Here is a 22,336-nt window from a genome sequence, read left to right as displayed (position 1 = left end):
TGAAACCATTCAGACAGAAGTTATTTTAAACCATTGCTCGTTTGATATGGCACTCAGTGTTCATTTGCCTATTTTTAATTTGTCTACAGCAAAAGTGCTGATTACACGAGTTATAAAATGAGAATGTGGAAAATCATGTAGCTGGCAGGGTGAGGCTTTGTATTATTTCTTCGCAGCATTTGCAAAATTAGACTGGTGGATATTGAAATTGGCTTAATGGTTAAAAGGTACAATTTGAGCATTATGTACGTTCCCATCTGCAGTCATGGAATCATAGAATGTTTGAGGGTTAGGAGGGACCCTAAAGATCATCTGGATCCAGCCCTCCCTGCCAGTGAGCAGGGACACCTTCCACTAAACCAGGCTGCTCCAAGCCTTATTCAACCTGGCCTTCAGCACTTCCAGGGTTGGGGCATCCACAACTTCTCTGGGCAACCTGTTCCAGTATCTTACCATCCTCAAAGGAAAGAATTTCTAAATTTCTCCTCTTTCATTTTGTGAAAGTAGCAGTAAAGAAAACATTCTTTCTTTAGCAGTAAAGAAAGAATTGGTTAAATTCTGCATTCAAAACCTCAAATTAAATAAACAGACACACCATACCTCATCCTCAATTAAGAATAAGCCAGCTATATTGTGTTGAAGAATGTGTATTTAACATGACCATTTGAGCACCTGGTGGCAATAATGATTATTCCTGGTTCTTGGCAGAATTCTCTGGCTCGCAGTAGCCTTTACTGCATTGTTGTTTGGTTGGGTTTTTTAACCTCTACATGTTCTAACCTTTGTTGACTAGATTTGTTCAATTTAGGGACATTTTGAATTGTTGATTCCCAACAGTCCCTATAGCTGACCTAAACAGTTCCCTGCAGACAGTTTCATTATGATCAATTCCATTTGTAATATATATTATTACTTATAGATTAATAGATTAATTTTTACAAGTAAACTATTAAATAAGTTTGTCTTACTTGTTTGTACATATTTGCTGAAGACGTAAAGTGCTCCTAAACAACACAGAAGATAATGCTTGTGAGCACTGGGAAAGATCACTAGAAAGAGGATTAACAAATAGTTACAGTGATACAGAAAAAGAGGTTTCAAGTAGGAGGCTGCATATTTAACATAATAGTAACAGTTGCCAAATCATCATGCAGGTTCCCATATGTTTTTTCACAGAATCTTATTTCAGAAGACTGAATTTGATGATTGTTGAGAAATGTGTTAAATGAAGCATACTAGATTGACCATCTGCTGCATCTTCTTTCTCTCTTTTTTTTTTCTTTTTTTTCTTTTTTTTTTTTTTTTTTTTTTTTTTTTTTGGTAGAAATAACTTGAAAGACATCTTAAACATACCAGTTCCTCTCTTCAGTAACTGGCCAATACCTGCCATTGTTTTGATAGACACATTTGGCCATTCTAAGCAATTATGTAATAAACCATGGTAAAATAGCCATTAGGTGATGATTATTTAAACAAAGCAACAAATATTTTTCTGTTACAATGCACAATATTTATTTATGCTGTATCTTTTAGCATGTGTATTTCAAAAGGTGCTATGTATTGTAGCCCATTGTTGAGAAACTGAGTATGTCTGACTTCTGCTTGCATTGTTTAACTCTGTGTAAATCTGGTGGTTTTATGTGCATGATGGTATTTTTAAGTGTTTTTTCACATAGGTTTTTCCTCCTGTGTGCAAAACGTTCTCCTGAAGAAAACTATTAAAAAACACCCCTTTTTTTTTCTTGCAAAGTTTTAGGTAGAACTTGCTTTTTATCAGTGTTTTGTGTTTGTTTATCACTTAACTAGTTCAGTTTAATGAACCTAAATGTGTATTTTTATCAAATGCTGTCATCTGCAAATGTTTGTTTGAAATAGGTGGTGTGCTGATCCAGTGGTGTTAAGTTGTTTGAAAGGGAAAAGCATTGCAATAAGGTAAGCTTATTGTTGTTGTTTTCTTCTGGTTTTGACTTAAAACACTTGAAAAAATGAAATGCTTATTGTGGGCAAGTCAGAGACTTCATGTTTTATTCCTTCTGCTCTACTGCTAGAAGTACATTTCACTTTAAATGTCTTGTTTGTTATTCCTCATACATTGACTCCTTATTGAGATTGTACAGCATTGTTAGACAAGTAATCTGTCCTGCTCTAGGAAAGAATAAAAGCTAACTGAAATAGGAAATGTCTTCATACATGTAGGTTATATGTGAAATTTAAGTTCAACACCTTTGCTGGAATATAGAAATGTTGAAGCTCCCATGTGGAGCATCTCATTTGGGATTCCAGGACTGAAGAATTGCTCTAGAATTGTGGACTTCTGCAGAAATGACCAAAAGCTCAGCAGGGATTTGGGGTTATTTAGTCCATTGTTTGCTTTGATCTTTATTATTCTCATAATACTTGTATTCCACTTACCCAGGTATCCTAGGAAAAGAAATCATTTAATAGAGCTTCCTGAAGACTACAGTTGCCTTCTGAATCAAGCCTCTCAGTTTAGGTAAGATGTGGCATACTTAGTTGTTTTCTTAGGTGTTTAGTCTCTTTTAGTGAATTTTTACATTCTTGCAGTTACTGTAACTGGTATTGAAAGAATACAGGAATTATTTTGTAGTGAAGGCATTGTTATGGTTCTACTGACCTATACTAGCACCTGTTCATTTGAAATGTGAAGCACAACAGCTTGCTAAATGAAGTCACTTGTGTTTGATAAGACAGCATATAAAATTCTTATAGCTTAGTCTGCTGGTCATTTTTCTTCTGTGGAATGTTCATTTGGTTTGGCCATAAGCCTGAAAATTATTTTTGCACTGGACACAACAAGCCCAGATGATGGCACTGTTTTATGCCAAGAAGAGTGAATCATAGGATAATTGAGGTCAGAAGGGACTTCTGTTGATCATCTAGTTCAACCTCCTACTCAAAGCAGATATCTTGCAGATAATTAATTTCAAACAGTGTGAAAATACAACATAAGGAGGCAGATACGTTACATGATTGTGATATAATATGTCTTAGGTTTTTGTTTGATTGTGATTTGGGGTTTTTAATTGGTTGGATAGGTATTTTGGGGGTTTTCTTAAGGAACATTAACTTTAGTTAACATTTCTTTTCAAGTTTTAATTTCTACTGTGACATGCTGGTTACGCTTCTTTTAGATGCCCACGATCTTCTGACGATGAGCAAAAGCACCCAGTATTGTGTTTATTCTGTGGGGCAATGTTGTGTTCCCAAAACACTTGCTGTCAGGAGGTGGTGAATGGGGAGGAGCTGGGAGCCTGTACTTCTCATGCTCTTCAATGCGGAGCTGGAGTCTGCATGTTTCTCAAGTAAGTAGCCAGAATTCACAACCTTGTCAAAGCATTTGATTCTTTTTGTCTGAGATAAAGAAACATTACTTTGACATAAATTATAGCACACCAGAAAGGGAAGGGCCTGCTTGGAGTTGTGTTTTAAATGTAGCTATTCTTTTCTTTTAAGAATCAGGGAATGCAAAGTTGTCCTCATTGAAGGTAAAACCAGGGGCTGCTTATATCCTGCACCCTACTTGGATGAATATGGAGAAACAGATCCAGGTCTAAAGTAAGTAAATGCTTGACTTCCTACCTTTCCATTTTTATCTTTCTTTCCTTCTTACACTCATTGGAAAACACATTCTTCTAGCTAGTGTGTACAGCACTGTATGTAATGTGTGTCTTGACCTGGGGAACTGATGGCAGTTTCCAGTCAGAAATGGGTAGTTTATAATGAGAAAATACACTTTTCTGGTACTGTTAAACTTTCTTGTCTCAAGAATGCTTTGTCTGCATTTCACCAGAAACATGTGAGAACTGCCATTGCTGAAATGTCATCATAGAAATGGCAGTCATTGCTTGTCACAAGTAGAGATATTTTTACTTTTCCAATAGACTTGCTTGGAATTTATTGAGTATTTAATTAGTGTAGAGTTAATGTTAGCCTTTTAATTGGACAGTTGCTATTCTAAAATGCTAACTGGTTATTCTCTTTTCCTCTCTGAAGAAGAGGCAATCCCCTGCACTTATGTCAGGAGCGTTACCGGAAGCTCCATCTGCTGTGGCAGCAGCACTGCATCATAGAGGAGATTGCCAGGAGCCAAGAAACAAATCAGGTCTTCTTTGGATTCAACTGGCAGCTGCTCTGAATCTCTTGATTTTAGTGAAAACTCTGACCTGTGGCAGTGCTTTGGAAAAGGAAAGGAAGGTGGCAGTAAAAAATCTACTCAAGTGGTTTCTGTAGTTCAGACAATTAATTGATGGATTCTCTGTTGGATGTATCACTGATGTGTTGAAACAGAACTCATATCATCTATTTTCCTCTTTTTTTCTTTCCATAAAAAAAGGAAAACCACATTCTGTAATTATTACTAAACCAGAAATATTTCCCTTTTTTTTCAGAAGTTTGAATTGTTTTATGTATTTTCATGAGGACAGTTCCCAAATGCTGTTTTTCAGAGCATGCACCACATTTGTCTCTTCCATGCCTTGAGAACTTATCTAAATGGTGTTGCCAAGGAAAAGCCTCGTTTACTTTCTTCCTGGGTTCTTTTCCCAAGCTTAGTGAAGCTTTAAATAGATCGAGATCATATTGGAGTGGAAGTGGTGCCAGGTCTTTAGTCACCTGCAGCAACAGGTACAATAAAAAATAAGTTTTACAGAAAAAGCTTGCATTCAGATATACCTTGGGATTTAATGAAGAGTTTTCAATTCTTTAAATGAGAAGTGTGGAATAGAAAGTGCATGGGGGGATTACCATCTTGCTTGTTGCATCAAAAAATTAAGTCTGTGCTTTTTGCATTGCCAGAACTGCACTTTATCTAATTAATTTATCCTTCATTAATGTATATCATAAGAGGTCTGGGGCTTCACCATTTGCCTAGGTTGTGGTTAGTTTTACTTTTTTTACAGTTTGTCTTCTGAGACCTTCCCCAAGAATCAAATGTGAGAATACTGCAGGTATGTAGTTGTAGTGTAGCCTGTAAGCTGTACAGGAGCCAGAGACCTCTGAAGTAAACAGCCTTCAAAGCTATCACTGGACTAAAATCAAGGCCCAAAACCAGCAAGTTTTAGAATCAGAAAAAAGTTTGCCCTTATCTAAGGGATTTTCCACTCATCATCCTCTGTCACTGTTGTTTGGAGCATGTTTTGGAGTCTGCATAAAGGAAATTGTGTGTTTTGAGAGGCATGTTCAGTGGTTCAATGCCAGGTAGAGCAGAAAAGGGAAGAAAAGGCGGCTAAATCTGTCTCTTTGCCCTTCAGTAGTTAATAGCACATTGTGACTGAACTCTCTCTCAATGATATGTGATTTTGCTTTAGTTCTAAATATTTGTTGTTCTATTTTCTGAATTTCAGTCATAATATACATGAGGGAATTTATAATGTGATGGGTAAAATCTCTTTCACATGGGAATGGCATCTCCTGAGAAAGTTTGAAGTTGTCACTACCTTCCATTTCCCTGCCCCTTTGCTATTTGGAGTCTTTTGTGCCATTTTAATCAGGCTTTCAAGGGGAGGTTTTCAAATTAATGTCTGAATGGTTTTGTATTATTTCTTTTTTGTTTTGTTTTCCTTTCCCACAATTACATGAGAGATAGTAGAATCACAATTAATGATTTAGATTTAAATACCATTCTTCTGGGGTTTTTAAAAATGTTTTTTGAGTGTGTATATATGGGTGCACTGAACAGCACCATAACTAATCTAAAGGTGGAATACCAATGATCTCAAACATTGTTCTGGTTTCAAATACTTTTTAAAAACTTTTGCTGTAATCCTTCCCCAGTGATATAAAAAGTTGGCTTCAGTATATTTTCCAGGTATTATCTTTCTTGAAATTAAGACCTTATTTTGATTCTGTCAGATTTTAAACCTGAAAATTAAACTCTTAGAAGACAAACATTAATTCTGTTAGTCTTCTCTAAAACATGTTTGAAACACATACTGAGTTTAGAACAGTTGTCATGAAAACTTGCATGCACTGGTGATTTTTATATCATCAAAACAATGCTTACAAACAAAAATACTGAATTAAGACTCACAAATGCCTCATTGATACCAAACCTGTATTCTCTTACTGTTTCCCTCTGATATTTACATATTCAGTTATCAAAAACTTTGTTATCTTGCACTTCACTGATACAAAATTTCCATTATCCAATATGCAGCGAGATCACGTTATTTTGTTTTCTGTCTGAACTGTAGTATACAAGGACAGGAGCTGGTAAGAGCAGGTGAGCTTCTTTAAAACTCTGGAAATCTTTTTGTAGCTAAAGAAGTGGGAGAGGAAAGTTGAGTCTTTCTGTATGTTTGCACATACTAATTTAGCAAATGGGCTCCCCTATAATTCACTGACTAGTGTGGTCATCTTTCATTTCATAAATTACTATGCAGTTTTGTTCACTGTGAGTATAATCTGTATTTAGTGACTGCAGGATGCTTATGCCACTATTCTGTTCCATCCAAGCTGACAGAAGTTATTTGATAATGCACATACTGGTATCTTAAATTGCAAAAATGTAAATTTGAAACTTGTATAATGTTCTTGTGCTTTTGAAATAAAATATCTTGTATATGTATATTTAAAAAAAGAAATAAAGTAACTTCTCGTAGATTATTCAGTTTTTATTTGAAGGCACTTTGGCACCTCACAGTTCATTTTACAAGAGTGTTATAGTGGTGTCTGTCAGTATGGGAAAGGAGAAGAGCTGGTAAATGGTTGGTAAACTATCAGTTTTCCATGTAGGCTGTATCTTGGTCATACTGTAAGGAATGGTAGCATGCCTTTTGTTATGTAAATATACTCTCCACTTGAAACTTGTGCTAGTATTTTACAGGTGCAAATTCCTGCATAAATTGTGTCTACATAAATTTCTAAAAGAAGTTAAAAGTACAGAATTTAATATTTAAATGCCCTGAAACTGATCTAGTTGAGTGCTTCTGGTTTTGTATCTTCTTGAAGAACTGGCTGTAATATTTGGCAGATACTTAACCTCTAAAAAGGGAAACTCCATGGTGTTGGTCTCATGTGCTGTGTGATACATACTTAAAAAAAAAAAAAAAAAAAGTGGTTTATTATAGACCTAAGCAAACAGTCAAGATATGTTTTACATAGATATGGCCAGTACTTCTTGCTCTTCATGTTAGAGGCTGCTGGATATCATCATGTTCTCTCTGCTTTGTTGAAGCTTTGGGCACCATTTGGGTGTTAATGATGTTGCTCTTTATGTCTATTCTTAGTAAATGGTTTTTAAGAACTGAATTCCTGAAAAGGAAAAAGGTAGAGGTAGATAGATTGAAGTCTACTACCAAAAATGTTCTGAAGAAAATTAGAGCAAGAATCCTGTTAATTAAGTGAAAAAAGAAAAAGTCAGAGCACTATTTCTTGTGTAATAAAAATCTCAATGTACAAAGTTATATAGAGGAGTATTTTCACTATTATATGCTCTGCATTATGGTTGAAATCCACTTATTTTCTAGACAACAACCTTGAATAATCTCTAATGTAAACTATTCAGATTCATAATACAATATCTGTGTTGTTACTTAGATTCTTCTAACCTATTACTTGACAAGGTGTTCAAAGATATTTTATCAAAAGTAGAAGTTGCTTCATTTCTGTGGTGCAATCTCTTCTCTTTGTTTTTATCAGTATTTTCCAGGTAGGCTAAATTGGAAGGTTGATACAGGAAAAAATGGCTAATAATGAAAATCCGCTTCCTTTGTGTGTCTCAAATCTAGTTATTTCTCATCCTAGCTACATTTCTCTGATGTTGCATTCAGTACAGTCAAAATAGTTCATGAAAGTGAAGTTATGTAAAGGAAATCTGCATTGAAGGAGAGCAAGCTGAAATTCCAGGAGGTGATATATACATGATTTTGTGTAATGGTGCCTAAGAGATCTGGTATAGAGTTAAACATGAGACATTACAATGGGGACTTAACTTTTCTTATTGCTGTTCATGAGATCAGTGTCATAAAAGGAGTATAGTTTGTGATGTATAAGTACAGGTTGTCAAACAACTTCGAGTCCATTGGACTTAATTTTAGGTTTCTAGGCTTTATGCTTTAGTGAATAAGCTGCAGCAAAATGTTGTGAAGCACAAAGTGAGGACTGTGGATTTCACGATCATTTGAAGTCCTTGCTGTATTTGTGCAGATGTGTGGTTAGCCTTTTTCAGAAGACTGCAGAACTTTATCTCTCCTCCTTAATTGTGCCTGAAATTTAATATTGGCCTCTTTGGGTACAAGAATTGAGATGCTCATCCCAAGGTACCAGTTCCTACTTGAACTATGTTAATTTTAACAAAATCCTAAGTGTGCTGCATGTTTATGTTTCTTACTATTTTTTCTCTGTGATCGACATAGAGCAAGTGTTTTCAGTGGCAATGAGCAAGCTTTAAAGGAAGAGCATTGTACATGCAATTTCTAAAGAAACTCTTACTGTGCCTTCACCAGAAACTCAACATTACAGTGTTTATTTTATTTTTTAAATGAAGAACTTGATAAAGAAGACAGTTTTATGCATAGGTGAGTTCCTTACTCTGGAATTTTCTATATTATTATAAATTTTGGCTGGATTAGGCATTAGTAACAAATAGGATAAGAAGTGTCCCCCGAATCGTATTTATTTCTGTATCTGAGCAGATGCCCTGGATTAAAGGCTTGTCTCACTAATGCTGTCTTCGTCTTTATGAATTACAGAGAATTAAAGATGGAGTCTGTGCTGCTGCCTGAGTTTGTTTCCTTGATCCAGTGCCTCTGGTGATAAATAGTGCAGGAAACCCAAACTATTGTGACAGGTGCTATAAAGGAAGCCAGATATGTAGGCTGTAGCACTTCCATGTTCTGAGGAAATCAATAAATACAAAGCAAAGAAGAACGCATTTATTTACAAAAGTAAATTTTACCCTGATACTATGAAATGAGTGATTATCTTTTTGTAATGCATCCCTGTCGATGGAGACTCTGAATGCCTACACAGGATAGAAATTAGCAGTCTAATGACTAAGTAATTACTGGTAATAGGTCAGACAAGGACTGTTGCCTGTGAGATGCATGCTAAAAGTAAGCTAATTTCAAAACCAATCATATTGCACTGCTGCAGTTTGGGGCAGTTAGCTGAGAGACAAAGGTTAATGTGCTAAATGCTGATTAGTCTTTTGTGGTAAAATGTGTTTTCTTCTTGTGCAAGTAAATGAGCTGTGCAGGGGCCAGAGAAAAATTGTATAGCTGGATATTTACACCTCTGCTCTTTGTGGTAATGTGTTACAGCTGCTGCTGGATGGCATTTTTTTGTCTTGACAGAGATGCTGGGGCTGGATCATCAGTTCACTCTTCCTTCCAAATCTGTTTTTTTAGAGCAGATTCTTGACAAAGCCATTAGCTAGAAAGCTATCAAAAGCTCACAGTTCTTATAATTCTGCAAGCTTTAGTTATTGAGGTCTAGGACTGTTTTACCAAAAACAGAATAAAATTGTCTTGAGGAAGTGACTGCTATTGACTGATACAGGTGACACTTGGAATACTTATCTGGAAAAAAAATACACTGCATTTAAACAAAAACATACAAAAACATGCAAAATCTGATTGGTTTGCATTCCAAGGAGTGTCTTTCTCCTTGATCTCTCAAGGAGCTATGACTTTCTGCATTTCTTTTCCAGCCTGTATCAGCTAATTATAGAGCTGCTGGTAAGTACTTCTGGCTCTCAGAAATGGCTGAAGGAATTACACACCAGTTAAGTTTTAATCACTCACTGGACAAAGTGACTGCAATGAAGACAAGAAATAGGCATACAGGTAAGTGCAGTGCAAAAGGAAGAATTAACAGTTCTTGCAGAAAGAAGTCTCAGCTTGTAAATCTAGTTCTTTGGAGAGGTTTTAACATACTTAAGTGTAGGCCTATCATGTTAGGCAGTGAAGGAATTACAGTTGAATTATGGTCATGCACATAGCCTGCTGAAATTACACTACAGATTATTATGTTGCACAGTTTATTTACAATATATCCTTCTATTATAATTTTTGCTTTTTCTCGTGGGGTACAACAATCTTAGGTAAAGAAATTTTCACTGTTATTTTGCACAGTTTCAAAAGCAGGAATGGTTCTATTTTAAATATTCCAGTGATAAAATTTCTTTTAGTTGATTATCCAAAGAATGCACTCATAGCAGTAACATGTAAAATATTTCATTTGGTCTTTCCACCTCTGTTTTGTATTGGTACTTTTTTCCTGCTGACTATTAATGATCAGTTACAGTCACAGGGCATCCTGTAACTACAGGTGTTTTGTGCATTGAAGGCTTTCACAGCATGCAGTGATAAAGCTCCTGAGCACTGTAGCAAGGGCATGATGTGTGAGCTGTCAGTCTGTCTGCCTTCATTGATTACAAATAACCTCTTACCTTCCCACCCCTGGATCAGTGTGGTAAGTACTTTTGAAACTAAGAGCTTTCAAGCATCTAGGATCATCAGTGTTTGTTTCATAGGAAGAATCTACTTGTTTTTAAACTTGTGCTATCACATGCTAGTTGGAAGTTATAATATCCCTGCACAAGCTGGCAGTTTTCTCAAGCAGAGAACTTTCAGTTGTACCTTTTGACTTTCAGGAAAGTGCGGCAACTAGCTGTCTCTAAACAATTGGAGGGGGGGAAATGAAAAGGTACTTCAGACATTTTGGGAAAAACAAGTGAAATACTTTTGTGGTAACTTTTATTGCCTTCACCTCAGTTTCACATACATGGTGGATTCTTGTGGCTGTAATATATGTATATTTTTGTTAAAATTTCCCCTTTCCTAACTTGCACCAGCAGAAACTTCATTTCAGTTTTTGTCTTCTTTGTTATAAATAAACTTTTTATCCAGTGTAATAATTTCTTTTGGGATATCCCTGCTCCTGGGATTTTTATACATGTAATGACGTCTTTGATACCTATTCAACTAATCTGTCTCTTAGTACATGTAACCCACCCTGTCTGAAATATTTGCTTGTGCATAATGCTTATTCTGATGCATTCAGACCATGATAGAAGTCTGTAAGTAAAGGAGATAAAGTGGGGGAAATTCCAGAAGTTTCTTGCAGTGTTGAGAATCAGGGATTTTACAAGTAAAAACACATTCATCCAAAGGTTCAGCATTTTTGGAGCTGTCTCCAGTCTGGTTTGTTCAATTGTTTTACTAGTTTTTCTACTTTTTTTTTTTTTTTTCCCCACCAGATAAAATCTGGTGACTGTAGGACTGTAATAGAGCAAAGCTACACTTGTGATGTCTTTTCTTGGAAGATTTGCCTACCTAGCTGCAGGGATAGATTTTGTTGTAATATTAGTTTTGTCACAGTCTGTGTTTTGAACATTAATGTTGGGGTCGTTCATGCCTGAGACAGTGGAGATCTGGTTGGCTTTGCCGAGGTTCTTAATGATGTTGATGTTGTATTTGGCAGTTTCCACAAAACTATTTTCTAGTAACCAACCATCTGATTCACCCTCCAGATCTCCTAGCAGAAGGACATTCTTCATTGCTGTCTGTAGGTACCGGACACCAATCAGTACAGAGAGCTGTAAGAAACAGTTAATGGTTAAACAGCTGAAATTGCAGCCTCAGTCCTATCACTCAGTCAGTTTTCTGACTTGTGTGTTTACAGGCCTCATAACTCTGTAAAGCAGACAGACTCTTTATAATAGCAATATGTCTAACCACTTTTCCAGTTAATTACATTTTAAAAGAAAGATAGCAGGGAGAGATGGATTGATTCTCTCTTCGTTCTTCAGGTAGCAATCCCCCTTGCATAGAAATACCTAGAATTACTGGTGAACCTTGTAGCCTCAGAGACTGCAATTAATTGGTGTAGAATGGATGATCAATTGATGGAACCATCAGTCACTGGGAAAGAAAAAATTGTAGTATGTTAATTTCAGTGGATTTTTTTTCCACTGACATTGATTAAATCAATGTTTCTTCCAAGGATGTTTATTCATTCCTGTGTAAGCCATATGTGTCAAACATGTCAAAGCATGAAAATTAAAAAAGGATGGCCTATAGCAGAGGCTCAAGTCTAAGTTTAGGAAAAAGCCCCACTTTCATTGTTCTGTTGGAATCAAGATCCAGCTTGTCAATATTTAAGGGAACACAGCAAGCTGCCTCACAGCTTTTCACATGCTTCAGGTTATTTCTGGCATCACAACCCCTCCTAGAACTGCCTGAGGACTGTTGTGAACTACTTAAATTACAATGTTAATATGTATGGAATAAATAGAGCAACAGTCAGAAAACTAAAACATACTAAAAAGGTAAGAAAACTGTATTGGAGCCAGTGCCATTGGGGAGTCCTTTACTTACAGATGACACTGTCTAGAGAACTTTTCTTTACAGACGTCAGCAGGACACTGCAGCTTTGCAGGCATGTATCTTGCCTGTGATGTGCTTATTTTGATTACATAACCAGCAGCCCAATCTACTTCTAAAAGGATGATATGCCACGACTGCAAGTACTGTCTATATGGTGAAGCTATGTAATATAAAAAGGAGGCTTTGAGATAATGAATAAAAGACACATTTTTAATTATAAGCAAAATTAATGCATTGAGCCAAAGACCTACTCATAGTTTATATATTTCTTAAAACTGACTTAAAAATACTCAGACCTTCTCACCAAATTTCCTTGCAGTTGTGTCACTGTATGTATCATCCTGTATCTGATCCCATAAATGCATCAGGGAAGGGAATATGCTATATTCTGTTGAAAAAGCTCTATAAATTATATACATGGTTTCTGATAGTTCTCATCCTCAACAAGATTTCCTTCTGCTGTGTGGAGTTTGGAAGTTGTCTTTACTAAAACAAATCCTACAACATTCCTGAAGTGCTTGTGGACCTTATACTGGATGCTGAGGCACTTCTCATGTGTTACACTGTCATTGTTTTCCATCCTGGAGAGACAGAAGACTGATTAATCTGATAGAGACCATTTTTGTGAGACTTACCTCGAACAACCAAATAAGCAATGCTGCAATGCCAATGGATCTCATGATACCAGTGTAGTAATCCAGCAGGGCCTCTCTGCAGCCCTTCATCCAGATATTGAGCTCCTCTGTGAGGAAGTCGTAGTTGTAGTGAGCACTGTTGTTTGTCAGCTGGTACTGGATGCAGGGCCGTGGGGAGCTGGGGTTGCAGCAGCTGAAGGGGACTCCATCCACCAAGAACTTCCCATCAACGTTGCTCTTCAGACGGCTGCAACAGGACAAAGTCTGGGCATTACAAACCTGGTGGCAGCAGCAGGCAGTGCCTGTGATTTTAGAAAAGGGAGTAACACAGCTCTGCTGCGATGTGGGCCTCTCACATAACAAAAGCAAAATGAGAATATACTTTCAAGTGGAAAAGTTGTTTACTGCAGGAACACTGAATATTGGACTTGCTGTATTTAAGTGTGGTATAGCACAGTAGCTCATGTGGTTCTTCGTTCTGTGCCACAAGAGTTGAGTTCATTGTTCAGGGAGACGTTGCCTTTTTAGATATCTTTGTGCTGAATACTGAAGACAATTTTTGGACTTGTTTATCTTGTTGGAATTCTAATGGAAGTTATGTACCTGGAAATCCTGTGTTTCACTACTCCTGGATTAATTTTTCAACATAATCATTCCATGAGAGGGATCCTAATACAAGAACAACTTTGTATGCCATAGGAACCACTGGAAATCATCTGCTGGTCTTTTGCCACTGTACCCGTTGCAAGGACAGGTCCAGCACATGTTTTGAGACTAATTCACAAGGGAGTTTCTACTTCTTGTAACTTCACTTTCTGTAACTTTAAGAAATTTATTTATTGCTAAAAATACTCCTTTCCCTCCTCTATAAGATCAGGAGGAAAACAAGTGGTGAAAGAAGAAAGATAAAGAGCAATAGGAAAAAAATCATAGGGTGGGAAGAGAACAGTCTCAAATTAACCAAGATTTTCTGGAAGATAAATGAATCCTTGGCATCTGTTTTCTTCAGAGAAAGAGATTTTCCAGAAACTGGACAGTATTTAAGATGCTGAGAGACACTCTCACACCTTGGGGAAGCAGCCTCTAAGCATGTATCTATTTTTATGCTTGGTGGAAAAGGCTAATTTCCTAAGACAGCCCCATGGGTGAGAACCATATTCTAGTTTATCAAGTCCAGGCTATTTACCCTTTGTAAGGGGACCAGAATACATGATAGATAATTTTCACTTACATATACAGCATTCACTATTTGCCAATAGCAAATTTTCTAGGATTTTCCAAAACTTACTCATTTATTAATGTTTGCAAATAATATTTTTCTATTCCAGTACAGCTGATATAAATGAGAGGGAAGGAATGCAATACAAGAAGCTCATTAGGTAAACAGAAGGAGCAGAAACACTGTGGTCCAGTCTTGATCTGGAATTTGGGACCTTCACATTAATAAATGTAACCTTCAAACGTAACATAAGCTGCTAGGAAGCTTAGTATTTGTGTCAGTGCTATTATGGCAGAAAATTTGCTTTTATTTTATTGCTGTGAGCCCACTAAATACAACCTCTTTTTTTGTTTCTTGTCCTTTTCTTCCTCTCTTTTTAATTTGGGTTGTAGTGTTGTTGTTTTTTTTTTTTTTCTTGTTTTACTTAAAATTCTCTTAAAAACATTTTCCTCAAAGATCTTTCCAGGTAAGACAGGAAGTTCGCCTGCCATTTCCCACTCCCATTAGAAGTGGGATAGGCATGAATTTTTCTCCATTTTCAAGTCTAGCTTTTCATTTTGTTGCCATCATATACCTGGTGATGGCAACAGAATGGAATCAATGCAGAAGAGTCCAAATAATCAAATAAAAATAGACTGAAGTGTGTGAGCCATGTTGTGGCATAGGCAAAACCAAGCACTGGAAGGGAAGGGAGCCAGAGAGGCACAAACCAGAGGGCTCCAATGTGTGAGGAGGAAAGAAAGCTCACAGAGGAGAGGAAGGCTGGCACATTGTGAAAGGCAAGATCTTACCTGAGATGGCAAAATGCCCTCTGTGTTTCAGGGCATTATACATATTTAAGGACCCCAATATAGTACAGCATTTAAGATGGTTGAAATACAATCTCTTAAACTGGGTCTTAAGCTTTTCTTTTGATTCCAAGCATCAATTAAAACTCTTTTGTTCTGGGAGTGTTATAAAGAGGAATCTTCTTTCTACTGCCAACAGCAGCAGTTTTCAGACTTGGGTTATATCCTTCTGCTGCTGTGTTTCCTCTGCTAGTGGCAAATTAAAAAATTTTAAAACTATTTAATTTGTGTCTTGGTACTGTTAGAAGGGAAGACCTCAGTAAAAGAATTGGTGGAGCAACACATTCACTGCTATTTGCTGTTGCAATTCAAAGTTGTTATGATACTGTAAAGCAAAAATTTGCTTTTGAGCAAAGATGATTTGTACCCAACCAAAGCAATGGTAGCGTTGTACTGCTGTAACCTCGTGTTCCTACCATTCCCACTGATTGTTTCCATGCCTTATTAAATTATGGTGCTGGTAACAGAGCTGTAGAAGGTTTTGCAGGAAGGTGAAAAGTTCAGTTTTGCAAAGGTTACATGTGAGTTCACAGTGTGTCAGATCTCACCTGCTTTGCCTCTTGATCTACAAACTACTGACACAGAGTAGAAGTTGAAACCAAGAAAGATTTGATTCCTTCTCCATCCTTTCAAAACATTAACAGTTGGGCTTTGCTTCCAAAGATTTCATATCAAATGTTTGACTATCGGATTTTTGGAAGCCATGGTATAGTTTTGTTATACAGCACCAACTTGGACTCTGCCAGTCAAGACAGGACTAAGCAATCTATCCACAGCAAAAGAAATTCTCAAATTACTTTCATCACACACATTTCACTGCCACCTTCTGCCTAGATGGGGCAAAAGCTAAATGACAGTGTAGTCTCAAAACAATGGCAGAGCACAGATGAGCCTGCAGAAGAAAACATAGCTTAATTAAAACCCTGGGTAAAACATTTCTGTTTCTGCCTCTCTCACAGAAATAAAAGGAAGTATATTTTACTTTTGACCTCACACTAAGCTACTACTCTTAAATTCCTGGGGATTGTCTTTGTTGTCATGTCACTTTTCAGCATACACCCAAGACTTGAAACAGCTCTGGTCAGTGTTCTGTGTGACACTTTCGAACTTATCTCTTGAGAATGCCTGCATTGCTTTATTTCCACAGACAAGTGTCTTCTGTATGCTGATGCCTGCTTGTTTGTATTCTCCTAGGTCCTGCCCTCTGGTATATTTGCAGCTTTCTATATATGTTTTGCTATGCTGGCAGTTTCAAATTGCAGATTCTGTAAAATTAAGACCTTTGGCCTCCCCTTTTCTGGCTTTATTGTCATGGATTTGTGAATTCAAGAAAATGCAGCATTTACAAATGCCAGTCAAGCTCTTTCCATTTGTCTTTCCTGGGAATACAAAGCTACTTGTCAGTGAAGACCTTTTTCAGCTTTAGAAGAATTATTACAGACTGGATTGTCTACTTTTGGAAGTTTTTAATTTTTACCTTCTTTGTAAGTATTACGACTCTTCTTTTTGAACATAAAATTTCACAGTGGCTACATCATGTGAAGCACCACCAGCAGAAAGAAATGGGGAATTTCTGCTTTTTATGCAGTGTATGTGGTATTTGGCAGTTTCTCACATGTGAACATACAGATTTGAACTTGGGATTGCAAAGTCTAATACCTTGAAGAAGAGGGGTCTTTCAGTGCTTAGAATTGACTTTGCAATGTACTGATAGTACAATCCTTTTTTTCTTACTGTTATCAGCTCACTATAAATGAAATTTAAATTTTGAGGTAGCTAATTCACCACACTGAAAAAGGAAATACATCTTTGCTTTGCTTAGCATCCCTAAAGGCTTAGCAAAAGGCAACTTTTGATTGGACATGTATTTAGCATATTTTGTGAGTAACCTGGTCATTCTACCTTTTTTTTATTAAGATACAAAGATCCAGAAAAAAGGGCTTTCCAGTCTCAAAAGAGTTTTTCTTCTACATTTTTTTTGTTATGACTGATAAATACTTACTCCAGAACCTCCTTGGAAGCCATATTCAGATACCGAGGAGATACCCACTGAATTTCAAACCAGTCTCTAAAGCCATTGTTTCCACAGCAGCGGAATCCAATTTGTAACAAATCCACCGTTTTCTTTAAGAAACATCGCCCAGGTATGTCTGTGTCTTTATAGAACTTAATGGCATCCCTCAGTCCCAGATAGAGAGACTCTTCCAGCTCGTTCCTCATGGTATAGCACATGAGAGCACCCACCAGGATGCAGAAGGTAAAACAGAAGGTACATACGATGTATGGCAGCATTACTAGTTTCCAGCGAGAGAACTTGTTTGCATCTGAGCAGTCATAGCAGATTTTGCCACCCAGAAAGTTGATGATACATGCTATGACCCCTACAGAGATCAGCATGTTGGGGACAGAGTTAATGTCCCCTTTCGCCATCACTTCATTGCGCTTCTTGATCTCTATTTTCAGAAAGAGGCCAAGACTGAAGAGAATGATCCCACTCACTACAGAAACCCAGTTGAGGATCCATAAGATCTGAGCCAATTTGTCCCTCTTGGTTTTGGTGAATTTGACTTTGAGGACAGCCATAGTCAGACACGCATTAGGAAAAGAAGCGTAGGTCAAGGGAAGCTCATAAGCTGATTAGGAGCATGGATCCAAGGCGTGCAGTAGAAATCTGAAGAAGAGGGAGAGAGATTACTGTCTGTTTGACCAGGTATTTATAGAGCCTAGAAAAGAACTTCCTGCACAGCCTCACGCACTCTGAGTCCTGCCAAGGGAATGCCCCAGTGAAATTTATTGCTTAAATTTCATAACAATGTGAATCACTTAAAAAAAATAAATTCTAAGGACCAACTAGAGCAACTAAAAATAAGTGAATAGTATGAACAGAGACTCTGGATTCCTATGAATTTTTGTCAAGACCAATTTTCTGTGCAGACCTGATATCTAGAAGTGAACTGGTCTGCTGTCTTTCCCTTCAGAAGACTCCCAGTGTCTTTCCCTTCTACTTGTTGCTTGCATTTTTTTTAAACAACTACAGGTACTTATTATTATTAGATTCCTGTGTTATGGTTAGGTTTGTGTTCAAAATCGGAATAAACAAACATATATACAGCCTTCTTTTTTTCTTTCCTCTCCAGAAATCTTCCTTGTCTTGTTCCTAATTTGGCAACTTTCATTAGAGTGATTTTATACTGTAAAACTCTGCATTAATAATTATACAGTAATTTAATTCCACTAATACAGTGGCCTTTATAAACGGTAAAGTGCAATCCTGTAAATCTGGAAAAATTGAGATGTATAAGCAACATAATATTTTCTAAGTTAGTGGATGCTATTATTCAATAAAACTTGTATCAGCTAAAACAGCATGAAAACCACCTGGGGACAGACAAGCTGGACAGAAGTAGGGCTACACTGACCTGGTAAAGGATCCCCAGCTGCAATGAAGCTTAGCATTGGGTAAGCAGATTGTTGCAGAGTGCAGTTTAAAAAGGTAATGGAATCCCAGCGTCTTCATGTGTTTACATTGGAAGAAATCAGTTCAGTTTGTACAGGCGAGGAATAGCTTGTGTGATTCATATGAGGATATGGTTAAATATGTTGATACACTAATTTTTTAAGGTCTATGAGATCTAATTAATTCAAGTTGCATTTATTTACTGCATTTACAGAGAAAATGAATTCTTCTCAAAGCTATACAGCTCTGTATCTTTTGTACAATACAGAAAATAGTGTGCAAAATGCACACTATTTTTCCTTACTAGTCTATTTCCAAAGGTGTTGAGGCCAGCAGCTTTCTGAATTTAAAAATGGGGTCCTAATTGTAATGATTGTTAAGGTTGATTATCAATTATGGCTGAATATTGATTGTGATCATATTGTGATAATCATATAAATGATAGACACCTTACAGAGAAGTTCAGAGAACAATAATTTATAAAACTACAACACTTCCTTCACACCATTCTCCAGTATTTGTCAGACCTCATTTGAAGGGATCATGCTCTGGTGGTACAGAATTAAGCCTCCCTGTGAATTCAGCTGACAGCCTGAATAAGCCCGCTAAGCCTGGAGACAGTATCTTTGATTGCTTCACCAGTTAAGCAGTTTGTGACTTGACCTTAAATAACTGTAAATGATGGCTGCTAATAGATTTATTTGCCCCTGATACTCAGGCCTCAGAGCTCACAACAGTGAAAATCTGTTCTGAAATTTACTGATTGCTGATACACAGTTCATGTTCAATGGCCAGCACACATGAATGCATCACTCACTGTTTCTGTGAAACATGTGTATATATTTGAACAATGCCTCAAAATTGTTCAGCACACATTTAGTTACAGTGTCACTGAAAACACTCTACTTGCAAAACATATTTAGTTTTAACATTTGGACAAAAATTGTAAATAGTTCTACTCTACTTAAAATTAGTCGATTGTCGATTTTGGAAGATATAGATATAGATTTGAGACTTTGTCATATTCTAGCTGTAAAGAAATTTGAAAATCCTGTTTAACAAAGTATTGAAAAAATTTATCAGTGTAAGATCTATTGCAACACATGCACAGCTGAGTAGTATAATTTTTTGAGCACAATGAAGAAAGTTTTTCCAGCTGAAAGAACTGAACTGCAATTATGAGCTAAAAGCGTCAGTCTTTCTCTGCAACATGTGTCTGTTCTTGTCCAAGTCATAGCTGGCAGTGGGTTACTGAAAAGCCACAAATGCTCCCAGCATTTCAGTGGAACTAACGTCTCTGCCACAGTTCTTAGAAACGTTTGCACGTGAGCCACTCCAGAGTTATGAATCATATACACACAGACATACTTTCTTTAGCTATGGGACAGCAAACTGGATTTTATTCTATAAAGGGAGAAATACTTCTTTCAACAAAAGAAGACAAATAAATATGGAAATCTCTCCCATGCTATCAATACTGTTCTTAAGCTTTCTTCATCTAATTAAAATTTATCTAACTTTAAACACAGCTTCCATCACCATACAATTTGCTTCCAAGATGTCACCTAGCTGTTCCTTTGCTACCAAATTCCCCAAACTATATTGAACAAGACATAGCACAGCTATTTTTTATAATATTTATTTATTAGATACAAATTGTTCAAAGAAATTTTGCAGTTTTGTCATAAACCATCCACAATTTGCTATTTTAGCTAAACATATACTGCTATTTGTGACGTTATAAAAGAAACCACTAACCTGCTTCAGAGGACTGAACAGGATCTTGAAACTGGTAACTTGTTGAATTCAAGGGAGAAAATACCTGAATTGGACATCCTGAGGATGACTGAAATACTGATTTCCTGATGTCTCTGTAGTTGCTCTGTCTTCACACTGACTTACCAATGGAGATGGAGAAAACCACTTCAACTCTCCTGCCTGTGCTAATCTCTCCTTCATCTCTAATCGTAGCTAAGAGATTTATTTCTAGGTTCTTATGCCACCAGATTAAATCCTACAAAACAGGCCAATTAACTGAGCGTGAACTGAGATCTCACCAACAAAATGGTTTATAGGACTTTTTACCCTGCTGGAGATTTGGGCTAGTAAGCAACAGAACTGTTATTCAGTATCTGCCAATGTCTTCAATAGCTCTTAACTTGTTTTGAACAATAAATATGCCTCCAAAGGAGGGAAGAACGAGAATAATGGAACTTTGTGATTCTCTGGGAAGGGAAAATCTATCTTAAGCAACTATCATTTACATCCACTATTATGTTCCTCACCCATCATTCCATATTTTGTTGCTTTGGATGCAATTTTCTGTTCTCTGTGTATTGAATGTGATTGTCCTAGAAAAGAATTCAAGTAACCAAGGGCAGTTGGATCATCTGTATGATTCATGGTAGGTTCCGGTTTGGGAAGCTTTCCAGGTTCAAGTAGAAACTGCTGTCCTAGTCTCTTATCTAGCTCTAGTCCAAGCCAGAAGCAAAAGCAGAAGTGTCATGTCCTCTGGCATTTCTGAGCCCAGCACGTAGCAATTTGTGGAAGAGATGTGGCTGGTTTGAACTGGCAACAGTGGTGGCAATAAGCTGGGTCTGCCGCAGTGCTTGGTCAAGTTAGAGGTGATGTCAGCACCAGAACTGAATCCCTCAGCAGGACTAGGTTTGAGCTGTAGGGTCCATATCTATAACGCCTTAGCACAGCAGAGAGAGTTCAGTAGGCACATGACTAACTGCAAGAGACCCTACACCAGGCATTGTAAATGTGTAGAAATATTCTCAGAAGCATAAACTCTCCTCTCCTGGCTTATGGTAAGCAATAAGCCAGTAGCCTGATATGACTGTGATTCTAACTCTGTGTTCTGGCAGTACACTGGCTCTATCCTGCCTGTGTCCTAATGATTTAGAGCATATGTGATACATCTGGGACCTGTTGGACCTACTGCATATGGACCACACAAATGCTTCATATGAGCAAATACACCCCAATTGCATTGAATTAATGCTGTGCATGAGTCTTTCATTCTTTGGACTTGCAGCACTCGTGCAGACCACAGGGAATATTTTAGTTCTGCTCAAATGTGTTGGTTTGTGTACAGATCAACTCCACAGAAGCATATTCAATAGGTATACTGTATTCCTTGGGTACAGCACAAGCACACAAATGTACACATTTTGAGCTATTGTTCAGCTGGGATGTCATATATCAGAAATCCTCGACAAATGGCTGTAGCACTTTCCTATGCTAAAAAAAAGTTAACTTCTGAAAATTCTACCCATCTGGGGAACTACAAACATGTTATTCCTGAGTGTTAGAAAATGTTACTGCCTCAGTTACCTAGCAGCAGAAAACTGCATCTTCCCTGTGGCTGCTTTGCAACACAGATCTCCTACTTGCATGCATGGAAGCAAGCAAGCAGGAGATGGCAGTACTGCTGTATGAAGGCTTTTTCTACACTACAGAGCAAGAAGCTTTTTTTTTTTCAGTTTGCGTTAGAGATTAGAGGTCATTCACACAGCTAATGGAAACACAAGTATGCCCCATTGTAAGAAATTACTTAAATCCAGTTGTAATGCAGCTAGAGACCAGTGCTACTTGTATTTTTTGTTCCGTCTCATATTTGGAAATGGCTTCAGCTGCAAATGTAATATCAAAAGTTGAATTATTCAGAAATTAGTTCTGTGTCATGGCAGTTTATAATTAACCACGATGCACTTTCTTGCAGATCTTTGGGATACCTGGACATCCTGACCATTTAATAAGATTTTGTAACTTGTGGGAGTGGTTGTACATGGGGGATTGCATCTACCACCCAGTGGTATAGA

General features: G+C 37.2%; 2 protein-coding genes across 4 annotated transcripts in view; one reads left to right on the top strand and one right to left on the bottom strand.

Annotated features, from left to right (window-relative positions):
- UBR1 (ubiquitin protein ligase E3 component n-recognin 1) overlaps positions 1 to 6,621 on the top strand; it is a 61,089-nt gene extending 54,468 nt beyond the window's left edge. Inside the window, exons 43-47 of one of the 2 annotated variants that reach the window (XM_038137176.1) lie at positions 1,876 to 1,932; positions 2,417 to 2,494; positions 3,153 to 3,323; positions 3,475 to 3,576; positions 4,015 to 6,621. In XM_038137176.1, the coding sequence (XP_037993104.1) occupies positions 1,876 to 1,932; positions 2,417 to 2,494; positions 3,153 to 3,323; positions 3,475 to 3,576; positions 4,015 to 4,156 (550 nt within the window). In that variant the 3' untranslated portion in view covers positions 4,157 to 6,621. The remainder of the gene's footprint in view (positions 1 to 1,875; positions 1,933 to 2,416; positions 2,495 to 3,152; positions 3,324 to 3,474; positions 3,577 to 4,014) is intronic. The other variant, XM_038137177.1, reaches the window with a different exon arrangement.
- A 4,080-nt stretch (positions 6,622 to 10,701) lies between these two features.
- Positions 10,702 to 20,611, bottom strand: LOC119701104 (photoreceptor outer segment membrane glycoprotein 2). Of its 2 annotated transcripts, none has more exons than XM_038137178.1 (4): positions 20,268 to 20,547; positions 17,055 to 17,723; positions 12,986 to 13,232; positions 10,702 to 11,560 (listed from the first exon to the last, which is right to left on the bottom strand). In XM_038137178.1, the coding sequence occupies exons 2-4, from the start codon at positions 17,633 to 17,635 to the stop codon at positions 11,294 to 11,296; spliced, it is 1,095 nt and encodes a 364-aa protein (XP_037993106.1). In that variant the 5' UTR covers positions 17,636 to 17,723; positions 20,268 to 20,547; the 3' UTR covers positions 10,702 to 11,293. The 2 variants fall into 2 exon arrangements, with proteins under 2 accessions (XP_037993106.1, XP_037993107.1); XM_038137179.1 differs by having other exon boundaries at positions 11,294 to 11,560; positions 20,332 to 20,611.
- Between the last annotated feature and the right edge of the window lie 1,725 nt (positions 20,612 to 22,336).

The sequence above is a fragment of the Motacilla alba genome, chromosome 5 (assembly GCF_015832195.1).
Source record: "Motacilla alba alba isolate MOTALB_02 chromosome 5, Motacilla_alba_V1.0_pri, whole genome shotgun sequence".
NCBI classification, from domain to species: Eukaryota; Metazoa; Chordata; class Aves; order Passeriformes; family Motacillidae; genus Motacilla; species Motacilla alba.
The sequence above is the reverse complement of the archived record's forward strand: the minus strand, read 5'-3'. Positions and strand labels throughout refer to the sequence as shown.

Coding starts and splice junctions, on each gene's coding strand:
- LOC119701104 (XM_038137179.1), bottom strand. CDS start 17,635: ATGGCTGTCCTCAAAGTCAAATTCACCAAAACCAAGAGGGACAAATTG. Junction 13,233..17,054: donor GCTTCCAAGGAGGTTCTGGA/GTAAGTATTTAT, acceptor GTCCTGTTGCAG/CCGTCTGAAGAGCAACGTTG. Junction 11,561..12,985: donor TGCTTATTTGGTTGTTCGAG/GTAAGTCTCACA, acceptor TGTTTCTTACAG/CTCTCTGTACTGATTGGTGT.